At 41.9% G+C, this 22,878-nt stretch overlaps 2 protein-coding genes across 8 annotated transcripts in view; one reads left to right on the forward strand and one right to left on the reverse strand.

The window, feature by feature from the left end:
• kcnip4a (potassium voltage-gated channel interacting protein 4a) overlaps positions 1 to 10,023 on the forward strand; it is a 130,311-nt gene extending 120,288 nt beyond the window's left edge. For 5 of the 7 annotated variants that reach the window (XM_069170229.1, XM_069170227.1, XM_069170230.1 and 2 more), the window contains exons 5-8: positions 632 to 739; positions 1,611 to 1,715; positions 1,800 to 1,862; positions 1,949 to 3,109. In XM_069170229.1, the coding sequence (XP_069026330.1) occupies positions 632 to 739; positions 1,611 to 1,715; positions 1,800 to 1,862; positions 1,949 to 1,996 (324 nt within the window). In that variant the 3' untranslated portion in view covers positions 1,997 to 3,109. Of the gene's footprint in view, positions 1 to 631; positions 740 to 1,610; positions 1,716 to 1,799; positions 1,863 to 1,948; positions 7,962 to 8,437; positions 8,570 to 9,434 lie in introns of those variants that run through there. The other 2 variants (XR_011179294.1, XR_011179295.1) reach the window with 2 other exon arrangements.
• Positions 6,307 to 21,799, reverse strand: sec24d (SEC24 homolog D, COPII coat complex component). Its single transcript, XM_069170224.1, has 23 exons — positions 21,340 to 21,799; positions 20,520 to 20,726; positions 19,860 to 19,962; positions 19,419 to 19,552; positions 19,007 to 19,282; positions 18,632 to 18,753; positions 17,917 to 18,028; positions 17,403 to 17,530; positions 15,743 to 15,881; positions 15,466 to 15,581; positions 14,438 to 14,562; positions 12,481 to 12,672; positions 12,048 to 12,141; positions 10,673 to 10,789; positions 10,114 to 10,284; positions 9,371 to 9,467; positions 9,120 to 9,265; positions 8,883 to 9,021; positions 8,456 to 8,574; positions 8,090 to 8,269; positions 7,737 to 7,928; positions 7,092 to 7,181; positions 6,307 to 6,457 (listed from the first exon to the last, which is right to left on the reverse strand). The coding sequence occupies exons 2-23, from the start codon at positions 20,668 to 20,670 to the stop codon at positions 6,317 to 6,319; spliced, it is 3,084 nt and encodes a 1,027-aa protein (XP_069026325.1). The 5' UTR covers positions 20,671 to 20,726; positions 21,340 to 21,799; the 3' UTR covers positions 6,307 to 6,316.
• Between the last annotated feature and the right edge of the window lie 1,079 nt (positions 21,800 to 22,878).

Below are 22,878 nucleotides of genomic sequence, written 5' to 3' on the forward strand. Positions count from 1 at the left end.
TTGCGCGTCATGTAAAAAAAAACATGAGCAGTGTATGTGTTTGTTGTAAATGTAGTAAAGATGTGAGCTCTGTTTAGCGCCCCTGGAAAACAAATGTATTTATTGATGCTGCATGTTACTAATGTATTACACTGGAGCATTATGTAACCCGCAAACCCCAATCCACTTTCATTATTAGCCGAACCAAGTTCACTTGAGATGCTATCAACATTTGATGAATATTTATGAGGGGCTCATATTTGCTTATTAGGACAGAAAAGCCGTCATTACCGAAAACCAAAGCTTCTCCGGCTAATGTGCAGTTCATTCTGTTCAAACGTACGGGGATTCCCTGACGGCCGACGCAGAATACGAGCTGGCTAATAATTTGAATAACGAGGTATTTTTGATTTATAGTGTCTGCACTCTTACCGTTTCATCATTTGCCTCTAATTAATACCTGGCAGTGCTGTGCACCTGCAGAAGTGTTGAAGTCAGTTGAAATGCCTCACCTATACAGAGTGCAATGGGAGTAATGCATTGTTTTTGTTTACCCCCCCCCCCCCCCCCCCATGTTTTTGTGTACTCGTTGTTCACAGTGTGCTACTTTTTAATTGTGATATTTTGTACAATTTTCTTCTTTCCACTGCAGGATTTCGTTATGGGCCTTTCTATCCTCCTGCGAGGCACAGTCCAGGAAAAACTCAACTGGGCTTTCAACCTTTATGATATCAATAAAGACGGATATATCACTAAAGAGGTACGTCTCCTCAAACACTGGCAATAATGGAAATTCACCAGACTGCAATATCAAAATATCCACTTTTTAAAAATGAAACCTACTTCTCACCGGTGGTGTAAAGTTTTTTGAGTTTCGAAACATTCCTCCTATGATATGTTTGCCTTTGCTCCAATGGTACAATCAAGAAATGTCATTTGTCGAATGAAAATTAACTTGACCAAATACGCAAGACTGGACTCGGACTGAATTTAGCTCTGCATGAGACACGGTGAGGATTACAGTGGAGAGGGGGTGCAGCCAAAACATCGGGCATCGTCCAGCAAAACAGTCGAAGCAGACCCAACTTTTGCCACAATATAACTTCATCTGGCACCACGTTTGGCAAATCACATGCCTGGTGGACTTGGTGACATAAACGCCTTACTTAATTTCAAAGAATTATAAAATTGCCACCGTGAGAAGCTTTTGAATTTTCGTATCTGTAACTAAATCTTAATTCTGTTTTACCTGAGGGAACACATCCTTCCAGCTTTTTTTTCTTTGCTTTTTTATAACAAGGCTGATTTCTGTCTGATATTCAGGTTCTCGTGGTTTGAATGCACTTCACGTTACATTACAAATGAATGTACTATAGTGGAAGCTACAGCTGAGAGGAACGACATCCATTTTGTAGTTATTTGGTCATAAATCAAAGTATTTGGCAAATTTTGACTTCATAGTGGCTCTAGATGAAAATGTAACCAAAGTTCATCAATGTACATGTACAAAACTGCATGGCAATCGAACCAGTAATTTTTGACATATTTCAATCTGGACCGAAGACATTGCCGACCTTTTTTTTATTTTTTTTTATGATTTGGGTGAAACGACGCTTTTCTGTGGATCACAGGAAATGCTGGACATCATGAAGGCCATCTACGACATGATGGGAAAATGCACATACCCTGTCCTCAAAGAGGAAACACCCCGTCAGCATGTAGAAGTATTCTTTCAGGCAAGTGTGCAGCCGGCAGCGTTCACTGTGCCATACGTGAGGCTTTATTAGTTGGTCATCTTTCATTTTCTTTGTCTCCAGCAGAAGATGGACAAGAATAAAGATGGAGTGGTAACCATAGACGAGTTCATCGACTGTTGCCAAAATGTAAGCTGGATCTTTGACGCATCTGCTCTTACTGCAGCTGGCTTAATGTCAGTGTTCCTCATTACGTTGTTTCTTTGTCTCCTCAGGATGAAAACATCATGCGATCAATGCATCTCTTTGAAAACGTTCTTTAACTTTTGGCTGACTGCGGAGGCTTTGGAAGAAGAGCATCATCTTTAGCTTGGCCCAATTACTGACTTGGACTCATACTGTGTACAGTGTGCTATGCAGACTTTTGTTCATGGATAAAATATTGTTCATTACACTGGGCCACAAGTATTAGGCAACATGGTGTGAACACTCTGGAATTAGCTGCCTTTTAAAACCATTAATTGAATACAGTTAGTTAGAGAAATGTATGGCATACAATAAACCCAAGTAGAGGGGAAAAAAAAAGAAAAAAAAAAGCTATTGGCTAGGTTACATTGTGCAAAATGAAAACATGAACTTCAAGGCTGATTTCCACCATCTGTCTCTGAAGTGTCTTTGTGTTTGAGCTGAGTTCTGCAGGCGGCTCTGATATTGTCAACAAAAGGCAGAAGAGACAAGTTTGTTCCATCTCTATTGCAGCCTTGGTGCGTTTTATTTACTGCCAAGTGAAATCACTGTGACTTTTAAAAGCATGAAAAACACCGAACAAAAAACAAAAATCGGAGGTACCTTCACGGTCGTCTCTGCTTTTACATTCCAGACTGGCTCTCAATTCCAGAGTGTTCCCGCCAGACGTAGGCAACCGCTGTGGTGTCTTTTTGCTCTTTCGAAGGAAGCATTTAGAGGAAGAAAAATAAAATACAACATTCATTGTACCATTTCAAATTGTACAAACTATATAGATAACGCATTAGGTAAGAACTCTACGATGAGGAACTTTTCAACTTTGTTCATGTTTACTTGCCAACTAGAATAAGACAACACAAGGATTGTATTGATGTCAAAACCGGACCATAATATCGATGGTTTGTCTACAGAAGCACACAGGTAGCTATATTTACCATGAGTATCATGTTAGACGACGATATCTTTGTCATAAGAGAAAATGCTGCTTTCAGTGTATTTCATTTAACCTTTATGGATGTATATTTCCTGTAAAGTAAACCATCTATCAATATGTTTTTATTTTGTTTTTGGAGCGCTGTTTAGGAGTTTACACTAAAAACGGTGTTCGAGGTTATTTATATGGTATTATGGTCATTGTACAAAAGATTGTCAGTTGTACAGTATTAAATGAAAATTCGCTCACGGGTGAATTTCAGGTCTTTAGATTTGTTCATATACATCACTGTTTTTAATGAGAAAGGGCAGTGGGCTTTGGTTGGGGATACATATTTGTATTATATTCATTGTTTTGGGGGGGTTTTTGGCTGACACGCTTCCTGCTATTTCCCTTCTCCTCCTCGTCCCGTGGGATAAAGTCCACCTCTCCAGCCTGATTGGTTCCTGCTGTCACTGATTAAAGCATTGATTGGCTCCAAAATGTTAGCAAACACAAGGCATGCTGGGTAGAAGACGTCTCACTTTCTGACTTCCTCTAGCTCATTGGAAACTCTCCTGGACTCCTGAGAGAAGTGTCTGGACATCATATAAGTAAGTTATTCAGTGTTTCAATCTGACAAGTTCTCGTTGTTTCTTCCTTTTCACAGTGACTTGGTCATTGGACACAGGACGTGTCCGATGAACGAGCCAGAAATGTGTCTAAAACTTCCAAACTGGTCGTTTCTTTTGGTGAATATTTTTCAGGATTTGACCATTTTAACATGTCTGTGATTCAAAGTGTTCATCATGTGTGTCACTGCACTGTATCGCTGGGAGTTGCAGTGACAAACTTTAAACAGCTCCTCAGCGAGTCTTGTTGGTCATCCCTTCATTTAGGAAAGAAAGTCACATATTCTTCACCAGCTGTGATCACCATCAAACCTGCCACCGTCTCCCTGATTTGCCGTTTGTAAAACTGTTCATGTTTGGTGACGCGTTGGATTTTATTCTCTGAATTCTGATTTAAGAAAGATAACCGTCAGGAAACACAACATGTGGCACCACTATCCACTTCCAAATCCATCTACGGTATGTCAGTGGATACTTTCTGAAACTAAAACATCTCTAGTGTTTTCTCAAGTCATATATTATTCACAGAAAATGCTAAACAGCCGCTCGGACGGACCAGATAGACTGTGTTCCCGATTGCGGACAAAAATATAGAATAACAGCCATCTAAAGCAATTATTTGCAGCTCAAACTGTATTATTCTGACTGAAGAACAGACATTTTATGCCCCCTTCTGGTAGCAGGAGGACATTACATATTGTGTCAAAAATACCGTTTTCTATCTTCCCTGGATTAACTGACGTGAAATAAATAGAAAAGTAAAATGATTTGCCGGACATAGAGAGTTTAATGTTCATTTGACAACTTTAAATGTTGGTTTGTGTAACCTTACATACACAAAGAACTTAATCAATGAAGTAATGCATTTTAAGTTTTCATTTTATTATTGGTCAGAAGATGAAACGATGAATTTCACTTGTAAACAAAATGCAGTTAACAAATTTGAGCAACAACAGTTAAAGTCAAGAGTTTAATGAGAAACGGGTTGTTTAGGATTGAAATGTACATTACACACCAAAACCGTGAATTTCCACACGTCTTTCCAGTTCGATTCGAATCGCTGCTTTCAAATTAAAAATAGTTTGTGAAATTACCTGAGATAAGTTTGCATACAAACTGAAATCTAAGTCATACACCTCTTGCACATGTATATTTTAATACATTTTTTTTAACAACTATCATATCAACTTAAGGCAGGTGGTAATGTTTTTTGAAAACACAAGTTGCGCTTTTCATGTACAAAAAAAAAAAAAAAAAGTCTTTATAGGCCGCACATACACAAGATCAGACAATATTCAGCAAATGAAAAACATGAATTACACTGAAGCAATTTATCAGAATGACTGATGTGATACAGTATGAGGCTCCCAACTGCACTGAAAGGAAAGACGGAAATCGCATTATCATTATAGACGAGATTCAATGAACGTGGGTGGTTTCAACTTTTCCCTGACAAAAAAACCTAATCCGGTAATAACTTCTTTTAATTTTCCATTTTGTCTGATTTGTGTGTCTTGACAGAGTTAAACTGATTTCCATTCATTGTGAAAGTCCTTTTCCATTAAAAAAAAAAAAATCCATCGCTGTCGAAGGTTGTTGGATAGTAAACTGAATCAAACGGGAACAAATTGAGCATCTTTTCCCCGTGTTGATTGTTGAGGCAGTTTGATGGAAAAGTTTCATTATTTGGTCACTTCCCCCCCCGTCCCGTCCCGATTCCTCTCTACAATCCATTCCTCCTCCTCATTAAATATTCTCCTTTTTTTGTACCAACTCTGATGCGGGTAAAAACAAACAAAAAACAAAAACGCCAGTTGGTCTTTGTTCTCGATATCAAGAAACAGCTGTGATCATTTCATTCTGTACTCGGAACGCCAAAACAAAACGTTTCGTTATCGCTGCACATTGGGAAGGAGGAGAAATCTCGGCCATAAATGGTCAAAGAACTCGATTTTGGGAGGGGGGGGCATGCGTCAACCGACTGCTTCGAATCACTTGGTGGCGTGACGTGAACGCACCCCGAGCCCTGTCCTGTTAAATTAGGAATTGCCAGCTCCCGTTTCCACATTTCTCCCAATGTATTTTCCCAGTCAGACAGCAAAAGCATAATAAATTGTAGAAACCTCTGTAAGTCGTTTAAATATTGTAAATATTCTTTGAGCATTTATTGTTTAAAAAAAAAAAAAAAAAAAAAAACTATTTACTGAGACTACTTTATGTACTTGGGAGAATAACAAAGACTTTTGAACATCGACAGTATGGCCCACAAATAACCCCTTGTCTTAGCCAGACCCTTTAAAAAAAAAAAAAAAAAATCTACAACGTGGAATGAAAAAAAGTGCTTTAACCAACTGAATACACAGTGGATGTGTTATTGCTTCTGCCAAAGGGCCTTCTGCCAGACTGCATTTCAGACTCGGGCACTGATGTCGTTCCAGTCGTTCCGTCACGCAAAGTGTCTGCGCGGGAAATGCTGCACGTGTCGCCCGTTTCACTCCTGCAGATTTACGTTAAACTCCCCCACCCCACCCTCCACCCCACCCATCCACCCTCCACCCCACCCCCCCTCCGGCGACAAGTGGTTATTTGAAGATCATACTGTGTGTAGACTAAATAATGACACAGGCGGGCTGGAAAAGGCAGCTTTGGGCTCTCCCCCGGTTCCTCGATTCTCCCTCCGTCTTTGTAAAAACACTTCGCGCGGATCGCCTTAAAAGATTTGAACGGCGCCCACTCGGACCGAGACCCTGTGAGATTTTTGTGCGTGGTCCATCCGATGTCGTGTTTCTCCCGGGCCGGTGAGGGAAGAGGGAGGAGGACGGGGAGGGGGGAGGAGGAGGAGGAGGAGGGGGTTAAGTGAGCAGCTGCCTGATCTCTCGGTGAACGTTGCATAGGAAGTCCATGTAGGAGGCTCCGCCGTGCAAGCCTTTGTCCTCCACCAGGAGCTGCCGGAACAACATCTCCACTTGGTCTCTCTGCTTCACGATGTGGAGCTGAGCGGGACAGAAAAACGGAAGTGAGCGACGCGGGACGGGGTGATCAGGGTCCCTCCAGCGCGTTGACTTTCATACTTTCAAAATGTGCCCCCCCCCCCCGACCGGTGACATCGCCATGTCACTTAACGGTTGTTACAATTTTTTTTGTGTGACAAGTTTCATCTCCGTTTTTCCAATTCATTTTTATCGCGCTTTTTGCTTCGTTTTAAAGGCACGGGGTCGCACGGCTCTGTGCGGATTTAAAACGTCACGATTCTGTTTGGTATGAACTGCTCGGTAGCACTGGGCCTGCACTGCACGGGCTTTTTTTTTTTTATACAGTCATATGATCCGCATTCTCGAGTTGTACTTTTGATTTAGATGGTTTATATGGAAACATGATGACCAAAAAAATATTAAAATGAGGTTTTTGTAGCCGTCTTTGAGGGTTGTATTTACTACCCAGCTCCACTAGAGGGAAGCAGAGATCATTTAAGGGCCGCGCCGCATAGGATTACCTCGGCGCTACCAAAAGGTTTTCTCCATTATTTTATTCTTTTTAAAAAGAAAAAAAAAATGAATAGGAAAGGTGATGATGATTGTGGTTGAACGAGGCTTTTTGGGGAGTATGTGGCAGCAATAAATATCTTACCTTCATGGAGTTCGGCCTCCTTTCAAGAAGATCACTGATGATGGATCGGACCTTCACCGACAACGGGTTGTCCAGCTCCGGCAGCGCAGACTAGAAAACAGAATAAGGGGTAAATCTATAGAAATGGTCGCTGGGACTACGCATTAAAGGCAAAGAGCAAATTGCCTTGATTTCTAAAGTTCACTTAAGAATAATGCGACGAGTTGTTTCGTTTCCTTGAAAGGCCAACGCTGAATACTGTCTGCCTCCTTCCCTTGTGTACCAGGAACGCATTTTAAAATGTTGCTTGAGTTTTGTCGTGAAAATAAATGTCCATCTTTCAACTTTGTCCGAGTTGACCTTCTTCAGGCTTTGACGTTTATAGTATTGTTGACTCGGTTTATTTTTTATTTTTTCTAAAGGACTCACACTGGATAAAATGGGCAGACTTTTTTTTACAAATTGAATATTTTCTGAATTATGATGTCTTTACTTCTCCTGACTACATTTTTAATGTAAAAGCGTATTGGAATTGATGTTCTGCAGCTATCATCTAATACCTTAAGGTGTACCGGGAAGGTCAAATGTTTCATCTCAAATCTCTCGGAGCAGATAATCTGGATTCTGAATGTGCTGAGGTCAAAGTGCTAATAAATGAATTCTGACCATGTGTCCTTGCAGGTGGGCGAGGGAGGGCAGGTTGAAGAGTCTCTGGATGAGGTCCGGTGTGCTCGCCTGGCCCAGCCACAGAAACATGGAGTGGCCGTTCTCCAGCAGCAACACGGCGGAGTCGGCAAGACGCTCCTCCGAGCAGCGGACCGGAGCGGGCAGCGCCTTACTGTTGACGTCGACGGTGTGCTGGGAAGAAAAGTGCAGCGCAGTGGTGCATTAGTGAGTCCATTTTACCGAAGGAATTAAACACGACGTAAAGCAAACCTACAAATAGGCCTTCATCAGTGCACTTTATTTCGAGAGCTGTGCGTACGAGAAGCACGGGGTGAGTGAGTTTGTTCCCTTACCAGCGGGAGGAGGCGCGGGTAGAGCAGCAGCTGGGTGTCCTCCACCCCCATGGCCATGACCGACAGCCTCTGGTGGGCCCGGTCGTCCGTGGACAGCTCCGTGCTGCCCACCAGGGGAGCGGTTTTCATCAGGCTGTTCATGTAGACCGGGAACACTTTCATGGCATCGGGCAGGATCAGCTACGCGTGGATACAGGCAGAAAAAAAAACAACAACTCTTCTGAGAGGCGGCGTGCGTGCAGCAGATGCATGACATAATCTTCAGACACGTTACAGACGCTGTGTGTACGTCAAGGAGTTCTTGAAACCCTGAAATCAAATGAATGCGTTGGATAAATCTCATTCCAGGCTTCTTCCTGCGCTGACCTGGCTGGCGGCGGACGGGCTGGCGCAGTTCTTCCTGTAGCAGGCCAGCATGTGGGCTGTCTGGTTGACCAGGATCTCCCTCACATTCTTCAGAGGCTGGTTCAATATGGCACGGTAAGCTGGATGGCCCGTGAGAAAAGGTTGGTAGCAAGACAGAAGCGGGGGGGGGGCACAAGAGGCAGTTTATGATAAGGAACCAAAAAAAGTTGAAAGAAGAAATCCGGTCTGCTTAGTGGTGATTACAGGAAGACACGTGGTCCTTATTTCCATAAGTCATACTTCTTTTACTCCGAAGTCTCCGAGCATTAGTAAATTATTGAGTCATACGCTGGGTCAAATCAAGGATGCGTATAGTGCTTTAAATGTTGCCCTTAAAGATAAAATGTTCAATTTAATGGAGTCCGGTTAGACGTAAAAGGACGCTCACCGGATTTGGCGAAGAAGTTGATGAGTGAGTCGGTCTCGCAGCTCTTGAACAGCTCAGACAGCTGCAAGCTGCAGTTCAGACTGAGGTTGTGGATGCGGAGACGTCGCTGTCCATCAATGGTGGTGTACAGCAAGGCACACTGAGTGGAAACATGAGTGATAAGCAAAGCTTTGGGCTTCAGCTCTCTTAAAAAAAAAAAAAAAAAAAATGGTATCTAAAACATTTTTAAAGCCATACCTGCATGAGAGCCCCACTCTCCTCGCTGAGTGTGTCGTCGTGCTTTAACTCTACTGTCACGGCCTTGTCACAGTCCACAGCTGCCATCTCTATATCTGTGGTGTTGTTCATGTGAACGGCACCAAAGAAGTCTGTGGCTCTGAAGCCTGCAGGAAGGCACACACAGTAGTGTGAATGACTGAGAGCTGACTACATCACACACACACACACACACACACACACACGGACGCGATGAGAAATCTTGTCCTGACCTGTGCTGGTACGAACACGCATGATGGCATCAAATCCGATGCTCTTCTGTACATCTTTCCTCAGGTCTCTCAGGAAATGCTCCCCATCTGTCTCCATCTGTCAACGCAGAGTGGAAAATATGAAATTTTCTGAAGAGAAGCTTTAACCAGCAGATGGCAGTGCTGTCACTATTTGGTCCCGAGCCTATGACGAGCAGACAGTCATACATGTACATTAACATGAGTAATTCTGGGTAATATCGGGTGAGGGAATTTCTTGAATTGTCACTTCAGGCAAAAATAAAAATGGTATTTAGTCGCTATGAAGTGACAGGTTCTGTTTTGTGTACATGCCCTTTATTGTGCTGCTTTTCTTAAGTGTTTCGTTGTAGGTTGAAATACTTTGTAGGTTTAGGGTGTGTGTGTGTGTGTGTGTGTGTGTGTGAATTTTTGTTGTCCTGCTTCAGGACTGCATTTTGTTGTGTTTCTACAGTCTGAATCAGCTTCCTCTGCTTGTTGCACCCGTCCTCTGGGACCAGTTGTACATCAGACCGCTGGTGCCATGCCAAACTCGTGATGTGACTACAACTTGCTTTTCCTGTGCTGCGTAATGCTTTTGCGTGTTAAATTGTGACCTCTTAGTGTAATTACAAGAAATAAAAACTGTAATTGTTCACATCTGCTTGCTGCGTCGTTTTTTTGTGTGTGTGTGTACCGAGTTCGCTTTCCACAACGTAAACCGGTATGCCTGCTGAATGTTGCACCTGGAAATTGTTGTACTTGAAGACGGAGCCTCCGGTGTGTGAAGGCACGTCGGCCATGGTTGCCATGTCCACATACTGGCTGGGAAAAAGGAAGAGATCCACGCAGCAGCCCTGTGCCACACAATCCTTAGACAGCTGTTCATACACACCTTTCTGAGGCTGGAACAAGGTCTGTGGGAAGAAAAAAAACAAAACGGACGACTCAGCGAGTAAGTCAACAGTCTTCTGCAGTAGCCTTCTCAGATTCCAAACAAAGCTGAATCACACTTTGAAATTATTACAAGATGTCTGTTTCTTTAATAAATTAAAAAAAAATAGATCTGAACTAAAGTTTACAGTAATAACATGCATGTTATTTTGAAATGGTGATTTGATACAAACCCTGTCCACAGAAAAAAAAAGTTTTCATTTCATGATGTTATTAAAACAATCTACCTTCTGTCCTTACTGTAAGTAAACTGATCCCAGGCATTTACTTTTTTTTTTTTTTCCTTCTGTATTTGGAGTCGAGAACAATTTGTACGAGGCGAGTTCACTCGACACAAAAAAAGTTGCTCACTTTCTCTTTGTCAGTGTTGACCAGCTTTTTGTCATCTCTGTTCTTCAGTTTGCCAGGAGCCTCAGCAGTGGGAATGGACGAGTGGAAGATGAAGAGCTTTCCGCTACATTCTGCTGCCTGGGGGGGAAGAGACGGATGAAAGAGAAGAAGATCTCACTGAGGTGTGTGTGTGTGTGTGTGTGTGTGTGTGTGTGTGTGTGGCAGATTCCTTCCTTGTGCGCTTTGTCTAGCGTTACAGTAAAATCAGGAGGTCAGGAGGTACAAAATTCATTCCCAACAAATATTCGAATGATAAACTTCCTTTACAGAACACTTGTCTTTGTTCAAAAGTAAACCAACAGAGAAATGATTAAAAATGTGAGAACCAATATAAAAAATAAAAAAAATCTGATCAGGTATGACCAAACAAATAAGTCCCTGACTTTTTGCTGTTGGGTAATATCACAACTGACTCCAATTAAAAGCTGTGTGAACGTTTTCCTCACTGTGCGCCAAAACACTGACCTCGTATCGCTGGGAAAGTTTGTTGGGAGTTAAAGTAAACTCGTTTACTCGGGTCTCTCGACCAACCGCTATTAGTTGTTCCTAGATCTAAAATGATGACCCGAAGCTGACCGTGCCTTCTCTGTTGCGGCTCCTAAGCTCCAGAACAACTTTCCCCTGCATATTAAGTCGACAACCTCTCTACCAATGTTCAAAAGCCGTTTAAAAACCTATTTATTTTCGCTGGCCCTTCCACTTTAACCTTTACTTAATGTTTTTTGTGATTTGTGTTAGCTTAATCTTGATTTTGATGCTACTTGTTTTTATTGATCAATACGGTTTGTCTATGTGAAGTGCTTTGGTCAACCTTTTGTTGTGTTTTAAATGTGCTATACAAATAAATTTGAATAGAGATTTTATTGAATTTTTTTTGACCTTCTGACAAACATGTCAGGAAGAGAAAAAAGAAACCGTTGCTTCACTCGGTTGATAAGTTGAATGAGTTCAGACTTTTGATGCCAAAGTTAGCGAGAGTATTAATATCTGAAATATTTTGACAAACTGAAACAATCTCGTGGTGTGGCTGCAGTGCCTTGTTTGGGGGTTGAATTAACGGACTTTTACAAAAACACATCATTGCGTTCTGGCTGCACTAAATGAAAAACGATACGAAATCAATCCGAAAAGTGAAGGGATCAGGGTACAAGAATGAAAACACCGCTGCCAACGGAAAGGGTCTTTGTTAAATAGGAAGCTTCCAGCTGAGCCACTGATATTTTGAACTTTATTATTGCAGACATAAGTCTATACTTAAAACTATAGCAGCCACATATGATTCAAGCAGGTTGCTGTGTCCCCCTTCATGTCGACAGATGTCACCCTCTTGACTAACCTTAAATGCCTCGACACCGGCCTGGATGACGGGGGCAAAGACCGTTTCGCTCTCGTTGGTGTCTGCAAACATGTCAGGGATCTGGTCCAGCAGGCTGCAGACAAGAGGCAGAGGATTATGATGGTGGTTCGGTCTGGGGGGCCTCATCCAGCTAACTTGCAATATTATCATCTATTGTATTCTGATATGATAAAAGACATGCCACGTCGTCTTCACTGGCTTGATAATGGCTGTTCTTGAAATATGTAACTGACAAATAAAGCGTTTCCCATGCAGTGATATAAAAATAACCTTTTTTTTTTTTTTATTCTCTGGATTAAACTCCAGAGAATTGCTTGGAATAACCTGCCTAATTCTGTCTTCCACCACCTGTTTAAAGGAGAATCCACAATATTCCAGTTATTCCACACATGAATGATAAGCTGTATCTTACTTGTAGATAACGGCCCGAGAGTCGTGGTAGTTAACAAGAAAGCCATCCAGCAGCGGGACAAACATCTCAGCCGTGTCCGACACCACCATCATTTGCGGCTGGGCCAAAGCGCTCTTCACGTTGTAGAAGTGGAGGACCTTGTTGTAGGTAACAAAGCCCACCTTTATTGCTGAGCTCTCCGCACCTTCCACTCTAGAGAGGGAGAGAGGATAAATATCTATGAATTTCTAGTACAACAGTTGAAGCAGCATAGAGTCTCTGCATAAGAATAATTTTGTCCAAGATGCCAGGTTTTGAATTCACTGTCTGGCAGTCATCCATAAATCAATAAAAGCTTCTTTTTTTTTAAATCATGAAGAGTCTGGTTTATTTTTGGATAGGAAAACACTTTCAAGCTCTATTTCACTTTTTAAAGGACTATTTACCATCCAGGTCAAATTGTAAAGTATAAATTTTTTTCCAGGATTGAAGGAACATTTATATGGACATGTTCATTAATGTTCAAATTTGTGTGTGCATGTGAGAAATGAAGTCCTAAATAGGAATTGCAGGAAAAAGGAAGAAAGTAACTGCCACAGGTTCACAAAATCCAGGGTTGTTAAAGAAAACGGTTGATGTTTACTCGTGAGCTCGGCCGCTGTATTCATTTGTTTTGTTGTTGTCTCTCACTCACTATTCCAGTCAACTTGCTGTGTATTATCTATACTGTGCCTCTTGATATAAAACAAGTCTTTTGGCTTCAGCCGGTAAGAACTACTAAAAGGAAAACTCTGAGATTTACCAGAACACTCTGGATTCAGATCTGGTAGCTCTGCTGAACCAGACCATAAATCAAAACCTGTCACCATAACAGAAAGTTGAAGGAATTCTTTACTGACACTGCAGACTGCAGTTTGTAAGTCTCTCTTCTTAAATCATGCAGACACACCAAGAAACACATGTAATGTGGCTGAACTGTTGAAAAAGAGTACACCACCGGTCCACTGCCATCCCACGGCTTCTCTCTAAACATAAGCTACGGCGCTGTTGGAAATAACGGATTCAGAAAAGTTTATTTATGGTTCTCTCTCTCCTGCCAGATAGCGATTACAAAATACCAGTGATGATAAAAATGACATTAAAAAAACTTGGTCTAGATTTGCATGTATTTAAACTGAGCTCCAGCTTTATCTTCAGTGAAATAAACATGGATTTTGGCAAATTCTGCAGAATTACAAGGGCTTTAAAAAATGCAGTGCATCCAGTGGCTTTAATTTAAAACTAAAGATTCAAACGCTGCAGAAGGAGAGCTTATCTTCTTGAGTACACTTCTGCTGTGTTTGAAGGATGATGTCATGGCTGTAGATAAATGTAGATATATTGTTGCTGGCACTGACAAAGTAAGAAGAGTTTCCAAGTTATTCAAGGAGTAGGCAGGTGAAGTACATCATCCGCTCCGTTGTAATTAATCAAAAACTCACTTCCAGAGTAATTCTGACCGCAAAACCAGAGTTGCACGAACAACAAAGATTTTGGTTTTGGATGCCTTTCAGAGACGAGAGCATGCACTGCGTAATGTGTTCTGGTTTTGGCAGCTTTGCAACCTCCCTCACCGATACCAACCATCCGCAAAACGTCATGCAGAAATATATTGCCGATGTGAACAAATAGTCGGCTTGATGTTTAAGACTTTAGGGAAGCCCCCTTTTTTTTGGCAAAGCATGTGTCGTATGTGCAGTGTGACGTAGTTGTGCGTGTTAAACCGATTCTAGTTGAGCATGAATTTATTGAGAATATCCTGGATGTATAAAGTGATGCGTCCGTTAACAGAGTCTACGGCTCTGTATAGAAGATACTTAGGGCTTAATATAGCAGATGATGCATAAATATTCCTCCCTATAATGCTCAAGTATGTAAGGGTCGTGTGCGTGTGCGTGTGTGTGTGTGTGTGCGTGTGTGTTTATGTTTATGTCTGTACCTGGGCAGCTTCTCCAGCAGAGTTTTCAGCTCATCACATATCAGTTTGACCAGGCCACTTTTGATGTTGTTATAGGACACATCAATCATGAAGATGTAGGCAGGAGGATTCGGAGGCTTGTTGTTCTGTGGGGAAAAGGCAGCAGGTGAAAAGCTTTCCAGGCAAAGACGACTTGACAGATGCGCAACGTGACATCGTTCATTTCAGATTAATGACAAAAAAAAGTTCCCGAATGCAAACTTACAGTGAGTCATGAGTTTTCAGTCCCGTATCCTCAAATTGAAGGTTTTAATCATGGCTTATCAATAAGAAACCCAAACCCAGGGTTGACTGTTTTGCCTTTTCCAAGTTTCAGTTATTTGTTTCCATTTGTGATTGCTTATAACTGTAGCCATGAGGAGACTGTGCCAGGAATTAATTGCTGAATACACAGTAACGGCAATGAAGTGTGTGTGAGTGGCTTGCCAGTAAGATGCCGTTATGTTTCCGCAGTTGTAACCCACAACAAGACACTGACCTTGCAGGCTTTTGTCTGTTGGCTGGCCTGCAGATGTTGTTTATAAGTCTTAATAAACAGAGCAAAAGTAGGCCAGTGGAGTGACTTAGCTCTGCCAACTTTCTTTGACCCTCTAATGTTGCTCTTAGTAACCACAGCCTCTGAGGGGACATGCAGTTGATTGGCAGCAGTCTTTTTTTTGTGTGTGTTTTTAAAAGCACACTGAGCTGAACTCTTTGCCGTCCTGCTCATCTTGAATAATGTAGGGTGCCGTCTAAAAGCCCCTTCAGAAACATCAGTAATGCAGTCCTGCAGATGCAAATCTCTTATACTGTATTAAACAGAGTCTGGAAGAACCAATTACTTTCAGCGGCAAATCTTTGAAGAATAAACTCTGCCTTGCAACAGCAAAAAAAAAAAAAAAAAAATCCTTGAATTAAAAGTGCTTTTCTTTATCAATCTGATAAAAGTTGATTCACTTAATTCCTGTGTATTGGAAACAGTCAACAGATGTGAAGTAGTGTTGGTGTACCTTGCAATAGTCCAGAGTGGCGACAAACTCATAGGATCCCAGGGACAGTTCAGGCCTGTCGTAGAGGTCCACCCTCCGGCCCACGTGGTCAAGATGTTGGAAGTAGAAGACTGGCACTAGGATCAGAGAGAGAAATACAATTCTGCGTTGGGCTGTACACAACATATTTAGAGCTTTTCACATTCTTGTTCTTTAAATTAAATCCTCTTTGATATCTAAAGATGGCGGGATGCGTGTTATTTTCAGAATAACCGCCTTGTTTTGCATTCTTGTGTACCTTCATTGACGCAGTTGCAGAAACAGCACTGGTAGCGACGACCTCCATCCATGAACTGCATGTAAGGGCACATGTAGGCCTTGCATCGATTGCAGCGGACTGGGCCCGTCTCTCCATGGTTGGCGACATACAGAGGAGTCTACACAGGGACATATACAGAGGACATATTGGTCAGGTAGTTGACAGCTTAGATAGATAGATAGACAGATAGACAGATAGATAGTTACTTTATTAATCCCACAAGGGGAAATTTTTTTCGCTACAGCAGCATTATAGGTACTGTATATAGGTATAGGTATTGTAAAAACAACAACACAAATGTTTCTTTTAAAGGAAATAAATGACTGTAACAGCTATGAGATATTTAATTCTTGACCTTCTGAAGCATCAGTGGTTCCATGGCACCCAAACAATACACATTGTACGTTGATAGGCAACACATTTGTCTACCGTGGAGTGTAAATGGTTAGTATTGAGCTGTTTGGCACACCACAGCACTGTTACTGAGCACTTTAACTGAGCACTGAGCAGGCCTGCAGATGACAGAGACTGTCTTTACACTGTTTATTTAAGGCTCTCTGCAGGCTTTAACACAACATAAACTGAATATGTTTGCTTCGAATGAACTCGACAACCATAAAACACACAGACGTGGCAGCATGCAGGTTTATTATCAGACTTCGAGGAGGAGAGGACAAGTGTTTACACTATCTCAGGGCTGTTTACGCAGTGCAGTGAACAAAAGCTGGTGGAGGACTAAACAATCAAACAATATTCAGGCACTATAGCATTACGTACAAACTCAGAGCACTGATAGGGTTTGGCTACTTATAATTCATGTCCCCTGTTGCACTAGATGGAATCAAATCAGAAAATGCACTACACTTACAGTAAATTTCCTCTTGTATGAACCTCCTCCCTTCTTCACTGGTCCCAGCAGATCTGACATTAGCTAATTAGCCTCAAGCCAGATGAGGAAAAACCTAACATTGCCTAAAAAGGCAAATTGCCGGGGACAAGGCGAGTGGAGGGGGAGAATATTGAAGGCAGGATTCTTGGACCACACATGATCCAAAAGGAGGTCAGTCATAGGACAAATGAACTTTTGTAGTCCGTGAAGACACCTCTCAGAAGAGAACTAACTGCGCACACTTGAGTAGAATATGCAAACAAACTTGACATTCATATTTTGATCATCTTTTCAAAATAAAAGCATGACCCTGTTTCTATACTACAGATACATATCCCAGCAGGGAATCATAAAGAGCTGGATTTAACAAAGACTTTAAAATATGGTATTATACGGTATTCTATTCTCCATTAGATTTTGACATTATAATGTCCCTATTGCATAAACAGTCTCCCACAAGTGTTCTGTAAGTTTCATGAGTCAATATTGAGATGAAAATGTACAGCATTTACAGAAGCAGTACAGTCCAAGGATAAAAAAAAAATGCTTTGATGTAAGATGAATGGTCGACCAACAGTCGGAGACAGACATTGGCGTATAGCAGGATTTATCAGTCCTTGCAATAGTTCAACAAAGCAGCAGTCTATCTCTGCCTCGCGCTCTGGTTCATCTCAGCAGGTGATTTTGTGTTGTTATAACTGAACTCGACGGGGCAACTCGCTTTAAGTTGCGAGTAAAACCATAACTTACCTCATTCTTTGGTAAACTGGCAAAGGGTTTAATGATGGCAGCCAGGGGTACTTGGCACTGTTTGGCCAGATCAGCGGTGCAGGGCAGTGAGTAGGTGGTGCAGCGTATGAACCTGGGGCTGGCGTTCCCTGGAGTTGGCAAAAAGAAGAATCCATAACCCTGATATTATCACAGAGTACATTTATAATACCACTCTCCTCAAAATAACTGTAGGACTGCAATATTGAATGTTTATTTAGCATTACCAGCTGTATGAAATGATTAAAATTCTAATGAAAATGTCCATGTTTTGAGCAAAAGTTGATCAATTATAAAATATATACAGTCAGATAAATGACACAGAAATGACTGAATTCAATGTGCTCAGGTATGCAGTCTGTATACATATGTGGAAAATTGTAGAAAAAAAAGTTTTAATAATTTTTTCCAAAATATATCTTCACCTAAAATCACTATAAATAACATCATCTACTATTTTGGGCTCTCAAAGAAGTTCAGATGTTATTTTTATTACCTTGATCCTGGACTGGAAAGTCAGTGGTGACCAGAGGTGGAACCTGTCCTCTGATGTTCGTTGTGAAGACGTTTCCTCCTCGTTTTTCTTGGTCATCTTCGATGACTCGGGTCTAAATTCAGAGAAGTTATGTGTGAATCCTTTAGGTCCGTTATGTAGATCCACGCGTTTTTAAAATGGTCATAACGAGGCCACCTGATAGCTGATTGACTGGGGCGCATACCACATGTGCGCAAAAGCTGTCAGCAGTGAGTCCCTGCTTCGATTCCTGGCCAGCCGAACCTTCACTGCATGTCACTGCCCTGCTCTCTTTCCCCACATTTCCTGTCTGTCTACACTTCACTATCTAAATAAAGGCAAAAAAGTCTTAAAAATTGGATACTTCATTATTAAAGACAACCTCGGAAGGGAAAATAAGGAAATAAAATGTTGGTCATGTTTGTGTCTGCTTTTGCTTTTCTGTTTGAAGACAAATTAACATCCTGAACCATTTTCTTGTCTAACCCTAGACCTTTGGCTTAATCCTTTATACATCACCAAACTAATAAACTCATACAAAATACTCCGTAGCAAAGGAGCAGATGTTCATGCCTTTGCCAGAAATATTTTGAGGAATTAATAAGCTGCTAGTTCAGAACAGAAAACGTGGAGTGACAAATGTGGTATGTTGGTGTGTGAAGGTATGCGGTCCCAGGAGGATTAACTGTCGACTCACTGGGCTTGGGATAGAGTCAGGGTCCAGTTTCTTCGGAGGTGGGCCTGCCAGTGCTGCTGGTGCTCCGGGGAAGGCCCCTGGCATGCCTGGCTGGGGTCCAGCCATGGGTCCCCCAAACTGACCTGCACGTTAAAAGAAGACGTATTGGCTGTTAATCGGTGTGCACAGAGCTCAGCTGTAACTAACCTAGCAGAGGGATGAAGCATCAAAGAGACTGTAAACATGAGTGGATTTTAAATTTGGTTTTCAGTGTTAGAAACTTTTAGCTTTTTGTTGAGATTTTAAGATTTTTCACATTCTGGTCCGGTTGCCGTTTCTGTCAGGCAGGACATTTCTCTGACTGCGTGAGCGCCACTCCTTTTGGTTTAGAGTTACCTGCTTGTTGTGGGTACCCTGGTGGACCAGCAAGTCCAGGACCAGGCTGCTGGAAACCTCCAGGGCCAGGAGGAGGTGGCCCAGTGAAAGGTCTGCCCATGCTTGCCATTTGTGGTCCTGCCATCAACTGGCCTGCCATTGGCATGCCTACTGGTGGAGGTGACTGGGGGCCTGTAAGCATCTGTGGCTGACCCATCACTGGAGGAGTGGGTGTCTGGAAAGGGTGCTGGACTACAGGGCTGGATGGAAGAGGAGGGCTCTGCACAGGTCCTGAAGCTACACAATTAAAATGTGAAGTGAAGAGAAGAGGTTGTCATTGTTCTATTCCCTGTCGAATCCCTTCCACTGAATTACTATAATCAAAGGGTTTTATAATCTCTAGCAAGTATAAATCATTAAATAGCAAACTTACCATAGTTGCCCAAGTTCATAGCACTCATCTGATTGGTGAGATGCTGTGCTGGAGGTGGGCCAGGGGAGGCCATGCTGTTTGGTGGTTGTGGAGGCAGTCCATATGCAGCAGGCACAGTTGGTGGAGCAGGGTACCTGAGGAATATAAGAACGGCGGGTTCAGTGTGGTCTCATATTGACACAGTGTCTCATACGCAAGAAGGTGCTTTTAACATTATGCTAGCATGGCCGCCATTCTGCAACAGTCTCAGGAAATCTCAACAGTGATCACCTCTCATGGTTATGATAGCTACAAATATCTGGACTGTCTTCTTTACGCAGCCAGACAAAGTGAGCTGTCATCCCCAATATTTCCAGCACAAATTCATAACCCCACCCATTTGAGTTGATATCAGTGAAAATGAACCAATCCAAGAAACTGCTGTTTGATGAAGACCGTTACCTCTGTGGATGAGCGCCATTCTGCTGGACGTTTGGATTGTACTGACCGGACACCGGAGGCGGTGGCATGCCGGGGGCTGTGGCAACTGGCGATTTCATCATACCTGCGGTGAGTAATGCACGTTACATGCGATTGTATTATCCTCATTGTGTCAGTATACCAGAGGCAAATACTATTTAAATTGTGACAGTGATTAATCTAAACAGAAGCACTGCTCTGGTGCTGCCCATTGTTTCGACTGTCAGCTGTGGTAGCACTGGATTTCCACGCTGGTGTCAAGAAAGCATTACTGTCTCTGATCGTAAGTCTATCAGTCGTTCTATTGAGACTTTGAGCTTTCAAAAGAAATGTCACTTCAGTTTAACAGAATTTGCTTCAGTGTGCTGTGCAAAGCCAATACATTGATTGTACCCTACTTGTGCCACTGGCACTCAACATGCGTACTATCACGGTGGTGTAACACATCAATTAATTAATGCAAATAATGTGCTTTTATTGCCGTCATGAAAAAAAGAGCACCATCAGCTAAAATTGATACCATTCATAAATGAACGAGCAGAAATATACACTGTTAGGTGACAAGACTGAACTTGTGAAATGACAGCCCGAGAACCATGTTATTTGGGAAACGACCCGCAGGCGAGGGCAGAGGTACTTCACCTGCCGGTGGAGCGTTGAAGGCCTGAGTCTGCCCCCCATAGTGCGCGTAGACGGGCTGTGCGGGACCAGACCCAAATCCACCTTGGTAGCCCCCCATCCCCGGCTGGGCCTGGGAGTAGGGAGGTGCAGCAACATAACCCTGTTGACTCATCTTGCTGGGATGGCGGTCACTGTCTTCTCATGCCAAGATCAAAAAGGTTTGACAACCTGAGGAGTTGAAAGAGTAAAATGTAAAACTGAGCGTACACGGGGACTTTACTTCATCTCGTTTGCTTGATTTAAAAAAAATATATATTCTACAGCAACATTTGGCAAAAAAAAAAAAAAAAAAGCAGTTCAAAATAGTTGGTGATAAATGTTGGGTCTGTCAAACTAATCAGTTAATCAACTCATCATTGCTGCTCTAATTGTTTACGTGAGCCGTAGACATGCAACAAAATCAGCATGTTTCCCATCCGCAGCGACAACAACGGATATTTGACCTCATGCAATCACCAACACTGTGTAACATGGACCTTTGAATTGCTTGATGAGAGATAAAGCAAGCCTATCTTTGGTCATCTGCAGGTGACTAACTGCTCGCCTGTTTCAGTATGTAGGTTGAATCTGGTGGGTTTTGAAAAGGCCCGTCATTCAGGCCAATTAAACCAAAATTGCACACATGTAAACTTTTTTTTTTTCAAAACTGTACTCGGCGCAGATTGGTAAACAAGCCAACAGCTGCGTATTGATTTATGACTACATATATATATATATATTAAACCGTTGTAACACATTTGACCCCGAGAGACAAATCCATAATAGTGGTTCAATAGTTAACTGTATCTGCCACTTCCGAGGATTGCCACGTCAAAGCCCGTTATGATGGCTCCAAACACTCGCGTTATGCTTCCTCCATTTAATTCACATCCAGCCGGACAACACTAATCTGTGGCGATAAAAAAAATATATATATATATCGCATTGAAATATCGCAATAACGTGACAGCGCAGCACCTCGCTCAGGTGATGAGGACATATTGATAGGAAACATCTTGCTAGCTACGCGGAAATTACTACAAACTTTTTTTTTTTTTTTTTTTTTTTTTAACGCATTCGTTTCCAACATAAAGGCACTCGTATAAAGAACAGTCTGAGATAGATATACATATATATATATATATAAAATAAAAAGTACTCGTTTGAAGAGGCTGAAACGTTCGTAGTGTCGTGTTGTTATTCACCTGGATGTCGGTCAGAGTCCTCTTCACTGAAAGCAGAGTGCCACGTCAAACTCCGCCACAGCGCCGGTCGCTTTGGTTACGCTCGCTGCAATCCTCAGCGTGTGTCGACGCGCGTAAAAGGATACGCAGCTTCCGGTTACGCATTTCAAAATAAGACTATTTACGGCCAAGTAAAACGTTCCCACGCGACGTGAGCGACGCAAACAAAATTACGTTGTTTTTTGTTTTTTTTAAACTTAACATTTCGTGACTGTGTGAAAATAATTTTAGTGTTTTGTACGCCCGAGTTTTGTGTTTTAAAACGATAAATTATGCTTTATTTTGAAGAGTTTACGCGCTTCTATTTTTGGCCCGTGTGCTTCCAGTTGCCTTGACACGGCTGAGCCAAGACTTTGAGCAGAGTCTTGCACTCTGCGCATGCGGGAAGGAAAGGGAACCCATACACGTCAGCACAGGAGTTGTGGAAGTGAACGGTCCTCAATAAATGCGTTTCAACATCACCTCAGCCAGAAAAGACATTATGATTTATTTTTATTATTATTATTTTATTTTTTTTAAGAAAAAGAACATCCCAAATACACTAAATTCGAATTTGGTCATTGCAAAATATGGGAAAACGAATTGCTAATTCAATTAATAGATTATTAGTGATAGACTATAGCCACAATCGGCTAATTAATTATTGTAAATATACACTGAAGTATACTCCATGAAAATGTAGGTGTCTGACACAAGTAGATGATGAAATGACATTCTAATCTGACATCCAGATCACAAAGTTCCAATATATTTTTGTTATTATTAGGCTATTATTATTTATGACGGGCTAAACTTAATATATTGATTTTTGTCCCGTCTGTGAAACAGAAATTCATCGTTCCAGCGCCTGCATTTCCCCTCACTCAGCTGCATAAAATTACATGAAAAAGGTTCGTGTGAAATTTTTAGAGATTTATCTAGCAGTCAAAAAGTCAAAAATGCCTTAAGGTGGGGTTGCATTTGAAATTTGATCTCCAGACCTAAATTCCGATATTCATTTGCCATTCTCGTGCTGCGGAGGTCATCTGTGATATTGAATTAAGGACAATATAGCTCTCGTGATTCGTGATATTTTGTCTGTTGCAGCTTATCTTGGC

The sequence above is a fragment of the Embiotoca jacksoni genome, unplaced genomic scaffold (assembly GCF_022577435.1).
Source record: "Embiotoca jacksoni isolate LCO1_2020_lvr unplaced genomic scaffold, fEmbJac1.0.p SCAF_49, whole genome shotgun sequence".
Classification (NCBI taxonomy): Eukaryota; Metazoa; Chordata; class Actinopteri; family Embiotocidae; genus Embiotoca; species Embiotoca jacksoni.

What these genes read in the sequence shown, in the direction of transcription:
- sec24d (XM_069170224.1), bottom strand. Translation starts at nt 20,670, where the DNA reads ATGAGTCAACAGGGTTATGTTGCTGCACCTCCCTACTCCCAGGCCCAG. An exon ending in AGGGTACCCACAACAAGCAG is followed by an intron (nt 18,754 to 19,006) that starts GTAACTCTAAAC and finishes TTTAACGTGCAG; the next exon opens with GTCAGTTTGGGGGACCCATG. An exon ending in ACCCGCGCCTCCTCCCGCTG is followed by an intron (nt 7,929 to 8,089) that starts GTAAGGGAACAA and finishes TTTTCTTCCCAG; the next exon opens with CACACCGTCGACGTCAACAG.